The sequence below is a fragment of the Bos indicus genome, chromosome 10 (genome assembly GCF_029378745.1).
Source record: "Bos indicus isolate NIAB-ARS_2022 breed Sahiwal x Tharparkar chromosome 10, NIAB-ARS_B.indTharparkar_mat_pri_1.0, whole genome shotgun sequence".
NCBI lineage: Eukaryota > Metazoa > Chordata > Mammalia > Artiodactyla > Bovidae > Bos > Bos indicus.
In genome coordinates, this window is record NC_091769.1 from 72,003,258 (window position 1) to 72,022,713 (window position 19,456).

At 36.5% G+C, this 19,456-nt stretch overlaps 1 protein-coding gene across 2 annotated transcripts in view; it reads left to right on the forward strand.

The window, feature by feature from the left end:
* LRRC9 (leucine rich repeat containing 9) overlaps positions 1-19,456 on the forward strand; it is a 121,731-nt gene that overhangs the window by 55,904 nt on the left and 46,371 nt on the right. For both annotated transcript variants that reach the window (XM_070797686.1, XM_019969005.2), the window contains exons 17-19: positions 3,241-3,360; positions 15,120-15,311; positions 16,503-16,628. In XM_070797686.1, coding sequence (XP_070653787.1) covers positions 3,241-3,360; positions 15,120-15,311; positions 16,503-16,628 — 438 coding nt within the window. The remainder of the gene's footprint in view (positions 1-3,240; positions 3,361-15,119; positions 15,312-16,502; positions 16,629-19,456) is intronic.

The window sequence follows — 19,456 nt, forward strand, 5'->3', positions numbered from 1 at the left end:
TAATCAAGAATCTAAGTAAGATTCCTTTGTCATGTGTTCTGTATCCTTCCTAAACTATAAATTCCACAGGGACAGAGGCTATGGCTGTTCTTAGTCATTTATATTGCCAGCATGAGGGTAACAATATAAGACTGTGCAGTGTGCATTGCACAGAAGGGCCACATCTAAGGGGCAACTTCTAAATATACAGTAGTGAAGGAGATCAGCCCTGGGATTTCTTTGGAAGGAATGATGCTAAAGCTGAAACTCCAGTACTTTGTCCACCTCATGCGAAGAGTTGACTCATTGGAAAAGACTCTGATGCTGGGAGGGATTGGGGGCAGGAGGAGAAGGGGACGACAGAGGATGAGATGGCTGGATGGCATCACTGACTCAATGGACATGAGTCTGAGTGAACTCCGGGAGTTGGTGATGGACAGGGAGGCCTGGCGTGCTGCGGTTCATGGGGTCGCAAAGAGTCAGACACGACTGAGTGACTGATCTGATCTGATCTGATCTGATATTTACTACAACAACTTTCTGATGACTGGTGGTGGAATTTCTTTTACTAACAAAATCAGTCTATTGTGACAGTTTTCTAAAAGCCGGAAATAAAAGTGTCTTGAGGTAAGGATGCCTTTTTATAATTTACTCATAAATACTGTGTGGACCAGCTAGCACAATACCTAGCACATATGAGATACTCATTGGATATTTGTTCTAAAACAGAATGTCTGAGTGGTTCTTACAGAAAAAGTGAGTTGTCTGCTTGAACCTACAGAAGGAAGGAGTAAACAAATTGATATTAATTGATAAATGCTAACAATACTTAAGACAAGGTGTTCTTACTTGACATATCTTTCTATGCATTTACTGAAAACTGAGGTACAGATAAAAATTCAGAAATTATTTTTATCTTGAAAGTCAATTACTTGGCTCCATTTTGACATTTTTAAATCCATTGTTTACGATGACAGTTTTTTCCAAATGATTATGTGAAGCAGAAAGAGAATGCAAAACATATATTTTAAAATAATAAATGAGCTCAACAGTTTTCAGTCTGCTTCTAAAAATATTCAAAACATCTTTTTAAGATAGTTTATGAAATTGCTTTGGTAAAACTGTATTAGCATCATCCACCAAATCTTCAAGTCTAGATTAAGTCTACTTTCAGTTCAGTTCAGTTCAGTTCAGTTCAGTCGCTCAGTTGTGTCCGACTCTTTGCGACCCCATGAATCGCAGCACACCAGGCCTCCCTATCCATCACCAACTCCCAGAATTCAATCAGACTCACGTCCATCGAGTCAGTGATGTGCCATCCATCTAAAGTCTACTTTAGAGAATTATTATCAGAGATGAAGTAAAACTTTATAGCATGATAGCAATATCACCATCTTTATCATAAATATGCAATATACTTAATACAGGAACAATCTTCCAGCTGACACTATGGAGAAATTGTTTCTGAACTATAACGTCAAGATTTCATATTTGAGTAATACATTTTTTATAATAAAGCCTCAATAGGAAAGGTTTAATAAATCAGTGTTCTGATAGGATTGAGCTTCTAAAACATGTATTCCTATAGATTTAAAGAGATTAAATAAAAGTAAAAAAAATAGCACCAGAAGCTAGGTCTTTTTTATTATCTTTGGTTTGTAAGATAAGCAGAAAGGAGAAGAATTTAAGACTTTGGAATATCTTGGCCAGTGTGACCTCCACCTGACTATTAATTTGGTCAGTACCCGTAACATAAGAATTTAAGAATTCATCTTAAATTTGTCTATATTTCTTAAAAGCCAGAAAGTTTTCTACAGTTTCCAGTAAGAATTCTAGATATTAGAAGAAGGATATTTAGACATCACACCCTTTTTTCTCCTTTATTTGTGCCATTACTATAAGAGAAATTGAAGGTACACATGTATTATTTTCTTTTCAGTTATCCCCACTAGATTGAGTTTTATGAAGACATCCATAAAAATAAATAAAATATATAGAAATGAAAAGCCTAGAGTAATATAATTTTATATTCTCTTACAGCACAATTAAATACTAAAAATTAGAGTTGTTATAAGTCTGGCTTTTGCACTGATTTATTCATCTAGCATTTACTGAGAATTTGCTATATATTAGCCATTGAAGCAAGTATTAGGTGTTCAATGAATAAGTTTTCTTCCCTGCTCCAAGGGTGTTATTTTAGTGAAGGAGACAGATATATAAACAAATACAAGACATTTAGAGCTGCTGGGAGAGGTCCACAGAAAGAGGTGGGTTTGTGTGAATTTCTGAAGGATATGGAAGATTTCATTGTTTTTGTCTTCCATGCAGAGGTATACTTTATCTGTAAGCACATGGTTTTGAAAGACCAAGTGTCTTATCTAGGGTGTGTGATGGTGGGAATATAGGTGTAGAATACAAAGATACCTGAGACTGTGACTGAAAGAATGAGAGGTTAGAGCCACATTAGGACTCTTTGCGACCCTATGGACTATAGCCTGCCAGGCTACTCTGTCCAAGGAATTCTCCAGGCAGTACTGGATTGGGTTGCCATGCGCTCCTCCACGGGATCTTCCCCACCCAGAGATCAAACCCACGTCTCTTCTGTCTCCTGCATTAGCAGGTGGGTTCTTTACCACTAGTGCCACCTGGGAAGCCCATGCAGATATCAGAGTCACCCCTAAATATAAAAATATGGTAACAGTCATTTTCATATAGCCCAGGATCAAAGGGGCAGGGAACATCTGGGTCAGTTTGTGGTGCAGAGACTTAAACACTCTCTCAACTCCTTCTTTGACGTTGTATCTTCTTTGACGTTGTATCCTCCCACTGTAACCCCCTCAGCCTTTCTTTATTAGTCCAGGGCCCTCATTTGGTTCCCTGTAATCAGGGTATATCCTCGCCATCCCCTCTCCTGTGAGGCAACCTAGCCAATACCCAAAATCTTTAGGGCCTACATTGTTCACCAGCTAGCCTGAGAAATAGAACTGCCCTAATGAATATAACAACAAAATATTTACTCATCTTCTAAAAAGAATTTCATGCCAATTATTAGTAAACTTAGAGCAAGTGGAAAATCAGATTAATCAAGTACCAGGTCCAATGCTGCTATTATAAACTTCATCTTGTAAAATCAGATTATAAAAACAGACTGTACCTTTAAAATTAGATTTTTTTCTCATTGGCTTTCTCTTAATGTTATTTAATAGCTACAATTAGAATATAACTTGTCTTACTTTTTATTTACATTTTATTTTACTTTAGAGTCTGAATCTACATGGAAACAGCTTGAGTAAATTGAGAGATCTCTCCAAGTTAACAGGACTTCGAAAACTTAATATCAGCTTTAATGAATTTACTTGTTTAGATGATGTATACCACCTGGTAAGAACTTTTTTGAAATTATATAAGTAAAATAAAATTATTAATTTAATGGATAAATTATTTTTGTAATAATGACCTCATCTATACCATATTAAAGATATATAGCCCAAATTAGGAACAAAGCATACATAAAACTACAGTATGTTACTTTGTCTAAAATAGGTCTTAGATTTAGATTCTGTTTACAAACCACATATACACCTGTGATCATATCTGAGTTCTAGCTACTTGAAAATAAATGTAAAACTACTCCAGACTTGTTTTTAAAATGTCATTTATAAACTGTCATTTCCAATTTCTTCTGCTTTTTTTTCTCGGTCTTTTTTTCCTCCTCCTTCTGAGTCCTTATTTCTTCTTTACTTTTTGGTTTACCACTTCACAGCTAATGTTGTCAGTTCTTCCCATCTGTTCATTATCCTTATGGTTATTTCTCTTTCTCTCTGTCTTGTCCTTTCTACCCAAACTTCAAATACATAGATCTTGTTTGACTTGTGTTTCCCTTCTTATAAATCAAAGGACAAATATAGTAATACACATGTACACATAGGTATGGATCTTATCTGGATTTTTTTCCCTGTTATATGTCATATAACAATAATTATATCGGAGAAGGCAATGGCACCCCACTCCAGTACTCTTGCCTGGAAAATCCCATGGAAAGAGGAGCCTGGTGGGCTTCAGTCCATGGGGACGCTAGGAGTCAGACACGACTGAGCAATTTCACTTTCACTTTTCACTTTCATGCATTGGAAAAGGAAATGGCAACCCACTCCAGTATTCTTGCCTGGAGAATCCCAGGGACGGGGGAATATGGTGGGCTGCCGTCTATGGGGTCGCACAGAATCAGACATGACTGAAGCGACTTAGCAGCAGCAGCAGCAGCGACAATAATTACATATGGGTTCCAGAACTGCAGTCCAGCATCTTTGTTTCCATAGGTCTCAGGTCATCGACATACCTTTTCAGAATATATTGAATGAGATATATTCAAAATACATCTCAGCTCTTGCCCATTTTCTTCCTCCTTGTAACCATTTCAAGGCTCTTGCACCATAACTTCTCCCACTGTGGTGAAAGTTTGCTACTTTGTTTATTGGCCTTCAGTCAGTACAGTTCAGTCGCTCAGTGGTGTCCTACTCTCTGTGACCCCATGAATTGCAGCATGCCAGGCCTCCCTGTCCATCACCAACTCCCGGAGTTCACTCAAACTCACGTCCATCGAGTCGGTGATGCCATCCAGCTATCTCATCCTCTGTTGTCCCCTTCTCCTCCTGCCCCCAATCCCTCCCAGCATCAGAGTCTTTTCCAATGAGTCAACTCTTCGCATGAGGTGGCCAAAGTACTGGAGCTTCAGCTTTAGCATCAGTCCTTCCAAAGAAATCCCAGGGCTGATCTCCTTCAGAATGGACTGGTTGGATCTCCTTGCAGTCCAAGGGACTCTCAAGAGTCTTCTCCAACACCACAGTTCAAAAGCATCAATTCTTGGGCGCTCAGCTTTCTTTATAGTCCAACTCTCACATCCATACATGACCACTGGAAAAACCATAGCCTTGACTAGACAGACCTTTGTTGGAAAAGCAGTGTCTCTGCTTTTGAATATGCTATCTAGGTTGGTCATAACTTTCCTTCCAAGGAGTAAGCGTTTTTTAATTTCATGTCTACAATCACCATCTGCAGTGATTTTGGAGCCCAAAAAAATAAAGTCTGACACTGTTTCCACCGTTTCCCCATCTATTTCCCATGAAGTGATGGGACCAGATGCCATGATCTTAGTTTTCTGAATGTTGAGCTTTAAGCCAACTTTTTCACTCTTCTCTTTCACTTTAAGAGGCTTTTTAGTTCCTCTTCACTTTCTGCCATAAGGCTGGTGTCATCTGCATATCTGAGGTTAGATTTTAGTATTTAAACTCCCTTCCTTTTTTCTTTTAGCAAACCAGAGTCTTTTTTATTAAATTGGGGTAACATTGGTTTATGACACTACATGAGTCTCATGTGTACAATATTATTGTATTTCAGCTTCCGTATACACTACAGTGTGCTCACCACCAAACGTTTAGCTTCTGTCCATCACCAAGCAGTTGACCACCTTTACCCATGTTGCCCTCCCTCCACCCTACTTCCCCACTGGTAATCACTACTCTGTTCCTTTTATCTGTGTGTTTATCTTTATTTGGTTTGGTTTATTCCTTTATTTGGGTTTTTAATTCCACATATGTGATATAATACAGTATTTGTTTTTCTCTGACTTATTTCTCTTAGCATAATACCCTCCATCCATGTTGTTGCAAATGGCAAGATTTCACCTTTTTTATGTCTCAGTAGTATTTCATAGTATATATATACCACATCTCCTTTATACATTCATCCATTGATGGGCACTTAGGTTGCTTCTGTATATTGGCAATTGTAAATTCAGCTATGAACTCAGGGGTACAATATTTTGAATTTATGTTTTTATACTCTTTGGATAAATACACAGAAGTTGAATAGCTGGATCAGATGGGGGTTCTATTCTCAATATAAAATAGAACTCTCCATACTGTTTTCCATACTGTAAATTGGCTGCACCAATTTACATTCCCACAAACAGTGCATGAGGGTTCACTTTTCTCTACATCCTCTCTTGCGTTTTTGATAACAAATCATTGTGGTTTTGATTTGCATTTCCCTAATAATTAGTGATGAACATCTTTTCAGGTACCTGTTGTCCATCTGAAAATAACTTTGGAAAAATGACCATTTAGCTCCTCTGCCTATTTTTTAAATTGGGTTTTTTGATTTTTTGTTGTTGAGTTTTATGAGTTTTTCATATATATTTTATATCAGCCCCTTATCAGATACATGATTTGCAAATATCTTCTCCAGCTTGGTATGTTGTCTTTTCATTTTGCTGATGGTTTCCTTTGCCATGCAGAGCTTTTTAGTTTGGTGTAGTGCCATTTCTTTATTTTTGCTTTTGTCCACATTGCTTGAGGAGTCATATCTAGAAACACATTGCTAAGACTCATGTCAAAGAGCATATTGCCTTTATTTCTTCTAGGAATTTTAATGGTTTTAGGAAACCGGACAGGCACAAGTAAGGCCAAAGTCCTTTTTCACGGAATTCCTGTAGGGTTTGGTATGCAACTGGGAAAAGAAGATAGTTTAATAGAGGTCCCAGGACTATATATTAATTGGTGGCATTTTTTGTTTAATTTTTTCCTAATGATTTTCTAGCAGTTCCAAAGGTTGTAACAAGCACTGTGATTTTGCTGAGGCACAAATATAAAGAGTAAACTCTTAAGTCACACAGGATGAGTGAGTTTAGCCAGCTGCCCAGTGTGTATTTTGCAGTGTGGTTATGTTCTTTTCATCACCACAGACACACAGCCTACTTATTGAATAACTATTACCATGGTCATTTTACAGGTAAGGGAACTGCACAAATTTTATGCCCAAGTGTTATTTTTTAATTTTAGAACTAGGTATAGACTCCTCAAACATCAAGAATCTGATATATAAATAAGTCTCTAAAAATGACTATCAGGATCTTCAGGTGTTCAAAGAGAGGAGACACTGTATATGTAGAATAAAACACAGATCCTGAAAACCACATACTACAAATATGTGGTTTAATAAATTAATATAAGGTGAACATGCTTGTAAGTATCGTCCAGGTCAAGAAATAAAACTCTGCCACCCAGAGCATAAATCCTTATATATGCCTCATTCCTTCCAGAAATCATTATCCTAACTTCTGTAGTTATCCTCTCCCTGCTGTTTCCCCCCCATAGTTCCAACACCCAAGTGTGCATCCCTAGCACCAGCAGTTTGGTTTCCCCCACTTTTTAAATGTACTGTACTTTTTAAGTCTCTTGTAAGTTTCCCTTCTATTCTCTTTCACTCCCCACTGTTTATTTGTTGGAGAAGGAAATGGCAACCCATTCCAGTTTTCCTGCCTGGAAAATCCCATGGTCAGAGGAGTCTAGTGGGCTGCAGTCCTTGAAGTTGCAGTGTAGTAAAACAGTTGTAGAAAAACTTGCACCTTCCAACCCAAAGAGTTTCCCACAGTCTGCTGCTGCTGCTGCTGCTAAGTCACTTCAGTTGTGTCCGACTCTGTGCGACCCCATGGACTGCAGCGCACCAGGCTCCTCTGTCCAAAGGATTTTCCAGGCAGGAGTGCTGGAGTGGGGTGCCATCGCCTTCTCTGTCCCACAGTCTAGACCCTGCCAATATATTACTTATGATACAACCCTACATGCCCTCTACCCACCAGTTTTTTTTCCAAATTGGCAACTGGATCCAGAGATTGGATCAGATTCAGATTCCATTCCTCTGGCAAGACTGTAAGAGACACATAATGTCTAGTCGTCACTCTTCTGATTCAAGGAGCCTATATCCATTGTTGTTCAGTTGCTCAGTCATGTTTGACTCTTTGCCAGCCCATGGGCTACAGCACCCCATGCTTCCCTGTCCTTCACCATTTCCCAGAGCTTGCTCAAACTCAACTCCATTGAGTCAGTGATGCCATCCAACCATCTCGTCCTCCATTGTCCCCTTATCCTCCTGCCTTCATTCTTTCCCAGAATCAGTCTTTTCCAATGAGTCAGCTCTTCCCATCAGGTGGCCAAAGTATTAGAGCTTCAGCTTCAGCATCAGTCCTTCCAATGAATTTTCAGGGTTGATTTCCTTTGTTCTCCTTGCAGTCCAAGGGACTCTCAAAACACCACAGTTCAAAAGCATCAATTCTTCAGCACTCAGTCTTCTTTATGGTCCAACTCTTATATCTGCACAATGAGACTACTGGAAAAACCATAGCTTTGACTGGACGGACCTTTGTCAACAGAGTAATGTCTCTGCTTTTTAATACACTGTCTGGGCATAGCTTTTCTTCCAAGGAACAAGTGTCTTTTAAGTTCATGGCTGCAGTCATCATCTGCAGTGATTTTGGAGCCCAAGAAATAAAGTCTTTTACTGTTTCCCGTGTTTCCCTATCTATATGCCATGGACTGGATGCCATGATTAGTTTTTTGAATGTTGAGTTTTAAGCCAGTTTTTCACACTTCTCTTTCACCTTCATCAAGAAGCTCTTTAGTTCCTCTTTGCTTTCTGCCGTAAGGTTGGTGTCATTTACATATCTGAGGTTATTGATATTTCTCCTGGCAATCTTGATTCCAGCTTGTGATTCATCCAGCCCGGCATTAAATATTCATTAATTCATTGAAAATTATGAAATAGCAATATTCTTATTCTCATTTCTTTTTCATTTATTAATTGGAATATTTTACATAGAGACATTTCCCTTTATCTATTATTTGGATACCTAGTAGAATCATTCATATAGAAAATGCAGAAAAGATATTTGATTATTTGCCTTTATTTACCAACTTTGAAGATAATGAATTAGTTCCTTATGATTTCCCAAAGATGAGCAATTCTTTTTCTGTTTTAATGTCATTAGGAATGCAGGGACTTAAACATATTTGATGATACTCAATTTATTGCAATTATTATCATGACGAAGCTCAGATTTTCTCATACTTAGCCAGTGGAAGCATCATAAAGTTATATCCTTTAGCAATGACTCTAGTGGTCTGTGATAGCTTCTTTGCCACCTAGGATGAATGATTTTCCATACACATTTTGTGTGTTTTTCTACTGCACACATGGAGTCAACTATTTCTTCAAGAAGCCCTGGTTTCTTTTAGAGAAGTGGTATTTCAGGACCACAACCTGTGTTAGTCACTGTTTATAAGTCTTTCCACTGGACAGGACTTGTTGTGAGGCAGGTGTGTGTGGGAGGGGGGCTGGTATATGTGCATATGTGTAACTAAAACTAACCTTATGGATTTATATTGATATTTCCAATTCAAGACTGGAAATCATTTAGCTTAACCTTTTCTCTGTTGTTGTTTTGTTCAGTTGCTAAGTCGTGTCAGACTCTTTGCAACCCCATGAACTGCAGGACACCAGGCTTCCCTATCCTTCACTATCTCCCAGAGTTTGCTAAAACTCATGTCTATTGATTTGGTGATGCCATCCAATCATCTTATCCTCTGTCATCCCCTTTTCCTCCTGCCCTAAATCTTTCCCAGCATCAGGATCTTTTCCAAAGAGTTGGATCTTCCCATCAGGTGGCCAGAGTATTGGAGCTTCAGCTTCAGCATCAGTCCTTCCAATGAATATTCAGGGTTGATTTCCTTTAGGATTGACTGGTTTGATCTCCTTTCTGTCCAGAGACTCTGAAGAGTCTTCTCCAGCACCACAGTTTGAAAGCATCAGTTCTCTGATGCTCAACCTTCTTTATGGTCCAACTCTCACATCCATTACATGACTACTGGAAAAACCACAGCTTTGACTATATGGACCTTTGTCAGCAAAGTGATGTTTCTGCTTTTTAATATGGTGTCTAACTTTGTCATAGCTTCTCTTCCAAGTAGCAAATGTCATTTAATTTCTGACTGCAGTCACTGTCCACAGTGATTTTGGAGCCCAAGAAAATAAAATCTGCCACTGTTTCCATTTTTTGGAAACATTTGCCAAACATTTTTTGCCATTTTTTCCCCATCTACTTGCCATGAAGTGATGGCACTGGATGCCATGATCTTATTTTTTGGGGATATTGAGTTTTCTCTGATACATGTATCTATATCTTTTTTTCAAACAACAATAATCCTGATTTTCAAGGTTACAAGGTGATAGAATTAGGATATTTAATAATCATTTATTTGTTTTATCCCCTGTTACACACACAACAGTCTTGGAATGATAGAGCTAATACCCTCATCAGCATGTTACCATAACTATTTTTTTTTTTTAATTTTGTGTGTGCTCTTTCCAGTCTTCCCTATTTTAAAAAAGTTAAAATTATCATACTATATCTACTTTGAACATGTAGCCCTTATACTCTGTACACTCTACTTTTTAGTTCATTGGTAATTGTATATTTAATTCTCATCACCAGTCCTTAGATTGGTATCAAATATCTTAATTGTCAGAAAAATATTCTATTATAGATTCCTCAGGAAAGGCTTTTGGAACAATATCCCTTAAGTTACTACATATTGGTAATAGTTTATCTATGTCCTTTATACCCAAAAGGCAGTTTTGTTAGGTATAAAATCTTTGGCTCACAATTTTGTTTCTTGGGCATCTTAAGTGTTATTTATTTTCTTGTGGCATAAAGTGTTGCTGTAAAAAAGTCTGATTAGAATATATAATTTTTTCTCTTATAAGTCACAAGCTTTTTTCTTCTAGATGTCCAAAGGAAGTTTTTTTGTTTTCATTAAAGTCTAGTAATTTTATTATAAGAGTATGTCTTGGCATTGGTTGTTCTGGGTCAAGATTTCAGATTCACAGTATGCTCTTCCAAAATAAATATTAAAGTCATTTTTTTAACTGAAAGCTTTTAGCAATTTTTGTTTCCTTGCTTTGGTTTTCTTCTTTAGGAACTCACATTATCCATATGTTGAATCTTCTCTTCACTGTTTGTCACTTTCTCTTGAGTCCTTTTTATATCTCCATTTAGATTTTTAAATTGATTTGATTTTTTTAAATTTCCATCTTTTTCACTTTCTGTTTCTCTTAAGGTGTTGTCTGTTGTTGACTTCTTTTGTCTTTGACTAGTTTAGTATTCACTTCTAAAATGATTTTATTATTTTATTTTAGATTCTCTTCTGGGTTCTTTCACTTCACTTCTGAGTTTTTCTAATCCAGATTTCTGTTGTTATTTTGTATCTTGTATCATTCTTAACATCTTTTTGCTTGTTTTGAAATAATAGGTTTATGGTTATGGTATGTTTCTTGGCAATGTCTTTCTGATATACTTTTATTGCTCGCAGCAATATTTCTGTCTCTCTTTCATGCATGCATAGTTTGTTTAGCTTTGTCTGGGATTTTACCTCAATACTTTTCTGTTGCTCATTTTTCAGTGAAATTCTTCTTAACTTTTAAAATGAAAGTGGGTGTTGGGGAAGCTTTTGTAATTTCACAGATCTCCCTCTTCTGCTGTTTATATGTACTGTTAACAGTTGTAGCACTTATTTTCTGAGATTTCCTGACTCTATTTCCTTCTTCCACTTCAGTCTGAACTTTCTCTTTTATTTGCCTCCTTTGTCCTTATCCTGTTTAATTTTGACTCAGCCCAGCAATTTCTTCTCCAAGAAGGATTCAGTTCTCACCGGAGCCTGGTGGGGTAGTTTGAAAATTCATAGGTGCTAGACTGGTCCAGCCCCTTCAGACCTTTTTACTGTGGATCTCATGCACTCATCTGGTATCAGAGAAGGCAAAACTCCCACTTTCAACTGCACTCAGTGTGCCTTCAGATATTCCACTGAATATTGGTTGGCTATTTGGGGGCTCTCTTATTCTCAGGCCTGTCAGATGATGCCCTGATGCTTCCTTCTTCCTCTCACATCAACATGGACACCATGTAGTCTTGTGGTTATTGGTGGTTTATCCCCACCAACTTCTTTTGGGACTTACGGGGCTACCTTGTTATGTAGCTTTATTATAAATGTTGTCCATGGGATTTTGGTCTTATTTTTACTTTCTTTTTATGTGGGGATTCAGAGAGATCGAATACCTATGCTGCCTCTGCCTACATATTTTCCAATAATCAACTTTGTATGTATGTTTAATATTAATTATATTTATCTCTGTATCACAAAAGGCTATGCCCTAATTTAATCACTCACCTGATACTTTTATCATCTTCTAAGTTTTTATGTTTGCCTTTAGTTTATCTCATTTTTTACCAGCTAAGCCACCAGGGGCTCAGATGGTAGAGAATCTGTCTGCAATGCAGGAGACCTGGGTTCAGTCTCTAGGTTGGGAAGATCCCCTGGAGAAGGCTACCCACTCCAGGATTCAGGCCTGGAGAATTCCATGAACAGAGGACCCTAGAAGACTACAGTCCATGGGGTCGCAAAGACTTGGACATGACTGAGAGACTTTCACTTTTACTTATCTCATTTTTACTATCATTTTCCTTAACTATGTCTCTAACATGGAGAGTTTCTATACTTTATTGTATGCTAGGCATTAGGTTCTACTAGGCTGCAGAAAGTAAATGGATGGTTACTATGTATTCATTACCCTGTCTTTGCCTTGTGAATCAGAATTCCCAATCTATGACTGTTTATATAATGAAAGACCTGGGCTTCATAAATGGCGGAGATACATTATATAATTTTTATAGATTTTTTAAAAATTAAAAATCTAAGCAAGACATCCACATAAGGTAAAATTGAAATATCAAAAGCTGTATGTCTGTCATTCATTCACCTGAACTATCAGGAAAGGAGAGTATCCAAGCCAAAGAAATAGGAACAGATTTTTCTTTTCTCTGAAAATAACTATACCATAGTCAGAGTTGGCCAAGGAGAGAGAGACAAATATGTATGGCTATTTGCAACTTTATAGATTATAGAAATAATACTTCTGTCTTACCTTTTCCAATGACAAATTTAGTGTTAAAATATTTCTAATGCCTCAAGACAGCTAATCTACATTTAGAGATTGAACTATTATCCCTAAAATAGTTTAAAGAGGTCTTGTCAGTTTTAATCTTTGTAATTTGGGCTGAATTGTACCATAACTTACAAAAGATTTAAACCAAAACGCAAGAAATACTAAAATGCCAAATTCTCCTGCAAAACTGAAAATATTATTCCTTGAATATTTATGGAGTGTATGAAGTCTCTTTTATATTCTGGGAATATAAAAAAGTGAAGATCCTACCCCTGTTTTCAAGAAAAGAAGATAGCTATCTTTATATAATGAATTGTTCCCAAATGCTAATCAGCATGCAAGTGTCAGAATTTGGGACAAGTTTTTAACCATTTTTTGATGAAAAATGGCAAAAGGTGGACCATGTAGTAAAATTTTATAAATCTAAATTTATTTAATTTAAAAATAAAAAGACTGTTCTAAGATTATATCCTTAATACTTTCTACTGCCAAATATCCTTTTTTTCAAGAAATTATAATGATAGTAAATTATAGGATATTTTTTATTATGCTTACTTATAATAACAATCAGTAACACTATTTAATTTCCAGAAACTTTTTAGATTTTAATGATCTGAACACTCAACTGTTGAAACCTGAGTCATTGTAATAGGTGTTATTACAACAATATGAGCTATGCATTATATAGCAGTAACTAATTCTACGGTGAATTCAAATAATTAAGTTATAAAGAAATCAAATTTATTTTTAATTTATAGTGATATTATTTTTATTTTTATAAATATGTTGCAAAATATTTTCTTCATGTTTTCTTTATCACTTTCTGGTTCTGGGTCTGAGGTAGTATATACTTTAAAAGAAAATTTTGTTTGCACTGAATAGATGTAGCAAATTGTTTTAAAGATTTCTTACAAGTTAAGTAAAATAAAGATCTAAATATATAAATGGCCAAAGATGAGAAAGACAACAAGCAAAAATATAGCTAGTATAGATACAGGCTTCCCTGGTGGCTCAGACAGTAAAGTGTCTGCCAGCAGTGCGAGAGACCCAGGTTCAGTCCCTGGATCAGGAAGATCCCCTGGAGAAGGAAGTGGCACCCACTCCAGTATCCTTACCTGGGAAATCCCATGGACAGAGGAACCTGTTGCGCTACAGTCCATGGGATCTCAAACATGGAAAAGGTGTGCAACTTCATTGGTAATAATGTAAATTAAAATAAAGCAGGTAGGTTGGTGGATATTTAAGGAATGAGCATTCTCAAATCCTATTGTTGGAAGAAAAAACTGATACAAATTTCCTTAAAACTATTTGGCAATATTTATCAAGTGCAGAGTACATCATGAGAAATGCTGAGCTGGAAGAAGCAAAAGCTGGAATCAAGATTGCCGGAAGAAATATCAATAACCTCAGATATGCAGATGACACCAGCCTTATGGCAGAAAGTGAAGAGGAACTAAAAAGCCTCTTGATGAAGGTGAAAGAGGAGAGTGAAAAAGTTGGCTTAAAACTCAACATTCAGAAAACGAAGATCATGGCATCTGGTCCCATCACTTCATGGGAAATAGATGGGGAAACAGTGGAAACAGTGTCAGACTTTATTTTTTGGGGCTCCAAAATCACTGCAGCCATGAAATTAAGACGCTTACTCCTTGGAAGAAAAGTTATGACCAACCTAGATAGCATATTCAAAAGCAGAGACATTACTTTGCCAACAAAGGTTCGTCTAGTCAAGGCTATGGTTTTTCCAGTGGTCATGTATGGATGCGAGAGTTGGACTGTGAAGAAAGCTGAGTGCCGAAGAATTGATGCTTTTAAACTGTGGTGTTGGAAAAGACTCTTGAGAGTCCCTTGAACTGCAGGAGATCCAACCAGTCCATTCTGAAGGAGATCAGCCCTGGGATTTCTTTGGAAGGACTGATGCTAAAGCTGAAACTCCAGTACGTTGGCCACCTCATGCGAAGAGTTGACTCATTGGAATAGACTCTGATGCTGGGAGGGATTGAGGGCAGGAGGAGAAGGGGACGACAGAGGATGAGATGGCTGGATGGCCTCACTGACTCGATGGACTTGAGTCTGAGTGAACTCCGGCAGTTGGTGATAGACAGGGAGGCCTGGCGTGCTGCGGTTCATGGGGTCGCAAAGAGTCAGACACAACTGATGCCATTACTGCAGTATAGGCTACTGTTTAGGTTTTCTGTAAGGATTACCAAAAAGCATGTAAAGTACTTAAAGAATCAGAGAGAGAAAAAAAGAACTGTAAATACAAACCATGATCCTTCTAGCATCACTTCTATTTGTATGTGTTGCAGTATAACCTTGAATATTTGGATGCAAGTCATAACCATGTGATAACCCTTGAAGGATTTAGAGGTCTGATGAAACTTAAGCACTTAGACTTGAGCTGGAATCAATTGAAAAAATCTGGCGATGAAATAAATATGTTATGCAAACATACCACAAGCCTTCTCACTCTTGATATTCGACATAATCCATGGCAAAAGGTATGTAACAGACATGTTTATAAAAAAGCAAACAATCACTTTTATTTCAAAGCTGTTTTCTCACAATTATTCAATAATACCCAGAAACAGGCAAACTGTCTTTGTCTCAGTAGAATTCCTTGAAGTATTTTGTAATTTGAATATAATGTATCGATCAAGTGAATCAAATGTTACTATAGAAAAGTTTTTAATTTCACATCAGCTTTTTTTGCAGCCTCTAATAGTTTGAGAGTATTGTGGTCTTAAGAGTATCAGATGTCATTCATTGCCATTTGAAAATCTTTAGTTTTCAAATTTTATAACGTAGTATATATAGCTCAGTGTGCTAGAATCCTACTGTAGTGAGGTATAGGAACCAAGAATAATAGAATACTATACTGTGAGAGAAACATACTATTAAAGGGGGAACAAATTTGTCACATTCTCCAATAAACCTAAATTATAAAGTCTTATATATGTTCTGTTATCAAAGGAAATTTGAGCACTGTTTTTTCTCATCACAAACATATGTAGATTCATGCTAAGAAATTTCGATATTCAATGATTATATTGAAGAGTATCTCCAAGTATTTAAAATAAGCCCCAAGTTTATAATTTAAAGAATGCATCTTTTCTTGCTTTTCAAAAATATATATAGACCGTGTTCAACATTTCAAAAAGAGACTAAAAGCATGATTGTTTCTATTACATTAGCCATATTACTATGTTTATACTGTTGTATTTCTCCTTTTTCACTCCATAAAATTGAAGCATATTTTTCTTTTGCCAAATCCGACTTCCTGATTGATCATAGTAGAGCTATAGCCATGCTGCCAAATTAAATGTCAAGAGCTGAAGATCTGTATTGGCTCACCCAATTGGCTGAGTAGCTAACTGCTGATCTAGATAAACAGGAGGCACTGCAGTTTTTTGAACACTTTTCATCACTGTCACTTTTCAACAACTAGTGGGATTTCCTCCCTTCACAACAGTAGAAGTATCCAGCTTCAAACAAAACAGATTAATTCTTAAATATAATTTAATATCAACTATTATTTAAAGAATTAAGTTAGGCCTTTATTTTTAGACATATATAATAAAGTAGGAGGTGCATAATTTGAATTATGTGGGAAGGAATGAAGAAAAACTCCTTTCCATGTCATAACACTATGTAATATTTTGTAAAAATTAACTTTTATTATTTTTCCCAAGCCAGCCACATTAAGGCTGAGTGTTATTGGCAGATTAAAGACCCTTACTCATTTAGATGGAGTCCTCATTTCTGAAGAAGAAGCAACAGCAGCTATGAAATTTATTTCTGGAACAAAGATTACTCAGGTTGGCTTTTACTGTTTAATATTTCTTGTTCTATTTAGAATATACAAATAATATTTCCTATACTCTTATTTCATTATTGAGATTTTGTATTCTCTCTTAGCATGCTAATGAAAAAGTTCATCTATAACAATCATATCACTTGAAAATTTTTTTTCTGCTTAAATGTATCCTATTTAAATACCAAGTAGTTTTATGGATTCTCATCCCTGGACACTACCTCAAAAATACCTCTAGGGTAACTGTTTTTTTCCTAGTCAACCTGAACTCACCAGAGTCCTTTCTAGAGCCTACATGAAAATAAGCAACTTTCTGTGGATAAGGTAAGCCTAGAGACCTTGAGAAAGAATTTAGTGACTTATTTACCTAGTATTGATATTATATGTGTCTGGCTGAAAAAAAACAAAACCTATTAACTTGGGGAAGGGGAAGTACCTGTATTATCCAGATTAAGAATGCTACTTTAACTAAAGTTGCTTCAATATCCTTAATATCTCCACTCTAGTTATCTAGGTATTTACTTTCTGTAGAATATTTGAATGTTAATTCCTTAATGTAATGTTTAATTTTGGATCTGTTTAAAGTGAAGGAAAGAAACTTTTTTGTTGATCAAAATATCATTGACTCCTAAAGAAGACTTGGGGATTTACCCTACCAGAAATCAAAACTTGCTAAAATCCTGTAAGACAGTGTGGATTTGGCAGAGTTAGACAAATAGACCAACACAACAGAATATAAAGACCCAGTGTAGACCCACACATACATGAAAAAGTGATAAATCACAGAGCTGACCATATAGATTAGGGAGTCTAGTCAATAAAAGGTAATTGCCGGGGTCCAGCCCCAGTGGATCCAGGGAATTCGAAGCAGGGACGGCGTTGGTGAGGATCAGGAAACAACTGCTTAATTAAACGTTAATTAAGGATATAAAGAGTAATAGAATAAGGATAGCTCAGTGAGGAAATTCAGTGGAGAAAAGAGGCTGAATAATTCAGCCAGAAGGTAAGAGAAAGAACGACATGGTGAGACCAAGTTTCGGTGAACAAGGCCCGCACTTTATTTTCCAAAGTAGTTTTTATACCTTAAATTATGCATAGAGGATAATGGGGGAAGGGGTAGAGTCATGCAGTAAGCCAGGCTTTCTTCCTGCAAACTTATCATATGCAAAAGTTTAGGTGATTTGCATCATCTTCTGGCCCGGAGGCCTTTTCCTCTAAAGGTGATTATTCTAAAGTCAGGTGCCACCCTCCAAAAAGCATTAGATAAAGTTGCATTCCTACAGAGCAAAGGTGTGGTGGGCTATAACAAGAAAAAGAATTAACTCAAGGGTCCCAGGTTACAAACATTAAACCTACTATTTACACCAATTATATTAATCAATACACTGCCAGGGACACAGCAGGTAAGGGATATGGAGACTTAGCAGCAAATATTGGCCCAACAAGTGAAAATCCCTTCACCAATACAATTTCTAATCAATCTTTTGACTGCTCAAAGGAATCTGTATTTAGACAGTTTAGAACATCTCATGCCTCTCACAGTTTGGAGGCTCTGAGCAATCACATGTGGCCGGAAAAACCTATTCAGGCAGGCTAGAGGACTTCCAAGGGAGTTTGTAGGTTGAAACACTGTCACACCCAGGAATTATTAACTGGAGCTGTAAGCTAACTCTTTTTTCAGAGAGAGGTAGTGGGGGACAGGTGAAAGCACAAAGTAGAAAGTAGGCAGACTCTGGTTTTGGGGGTAGATTGCTCGAGAATTTCCAGGGAGACTCCTGAGGCTTGATCCCGCCTTTGCGTATGCCAAGCCTCCTTCCTCATGACCTTTGCCAGGGGCGGAGCTCGCTCCCTGAAGGTAATGGGATAAGTGCATTAAGGTTTCACTGCAAAAAGCAAAACCAAAATATTTTAAAAGAAAAGATCAGAAATTTTCATTATAACCTTGAATTAGGGAAGAATTTATTATGTAAGAAATAAAGAGCATAAACTATAAAAGATTGGATTCGTCTATCTTAAAATTAATACATCTAATCCTCAAAGGGTAGAAAGTCAAAAGACAAGCTATATACTGGGAAAAGAAACTTGCAACATATCTAATTGACAAAAGTAGATAAAATTAGACAAATCTACACAATTCTTTATATATCCAAAATGTATTAGGAAAAAGACAACCAATGAAACAGAAAAATGAGCAAAAGATTTAAACAGACACTTCACTAGAGAGGAAATCAAAACAGCCAAACAACTTAGGAAAAGATGCTCTACCATATTAATACTCAAGAAAATAAACATTAAAACTTTAATGATCTACCAATTTATGGCCACTATTGGGGGAAAAAAAAACTCTTGACAATACCAAGTTTTAGCAAAGATTTGAAGTAAAAGTTATTACAACTGGTGTAACCACTTTGGAAAACAAATTGACCCTATCTAGTAAAGCTGAATATATACATACCCTAAACCCAGCAAGTTATATACTCCAAAGATACTCTTGCATATGTGTACCAAGAGTCATGCACAAGAATATTCATAACAGCAGTGTTTATGATAGCAAAAAACCCTGAAATCAGCTCAGTGTTCATTGACTTTGATAAGGAAATACTATATAACAATGACATATGAATAAACTACAGCTACAGAATCTCATAGATACAATGTTGAGCAAAACAAGTTACAGAAGAATACAAATATTATTAAATTTTCACAAAGTTCAAATATGTGTAAGACTAATATTTTATTTATGGATATAAACATAGGTCTATAAAGAAAACAAGTAATGGTAGATACAAATTTTGAGATTATTTGATTGCTTCATAAGAGAATTGATTGATT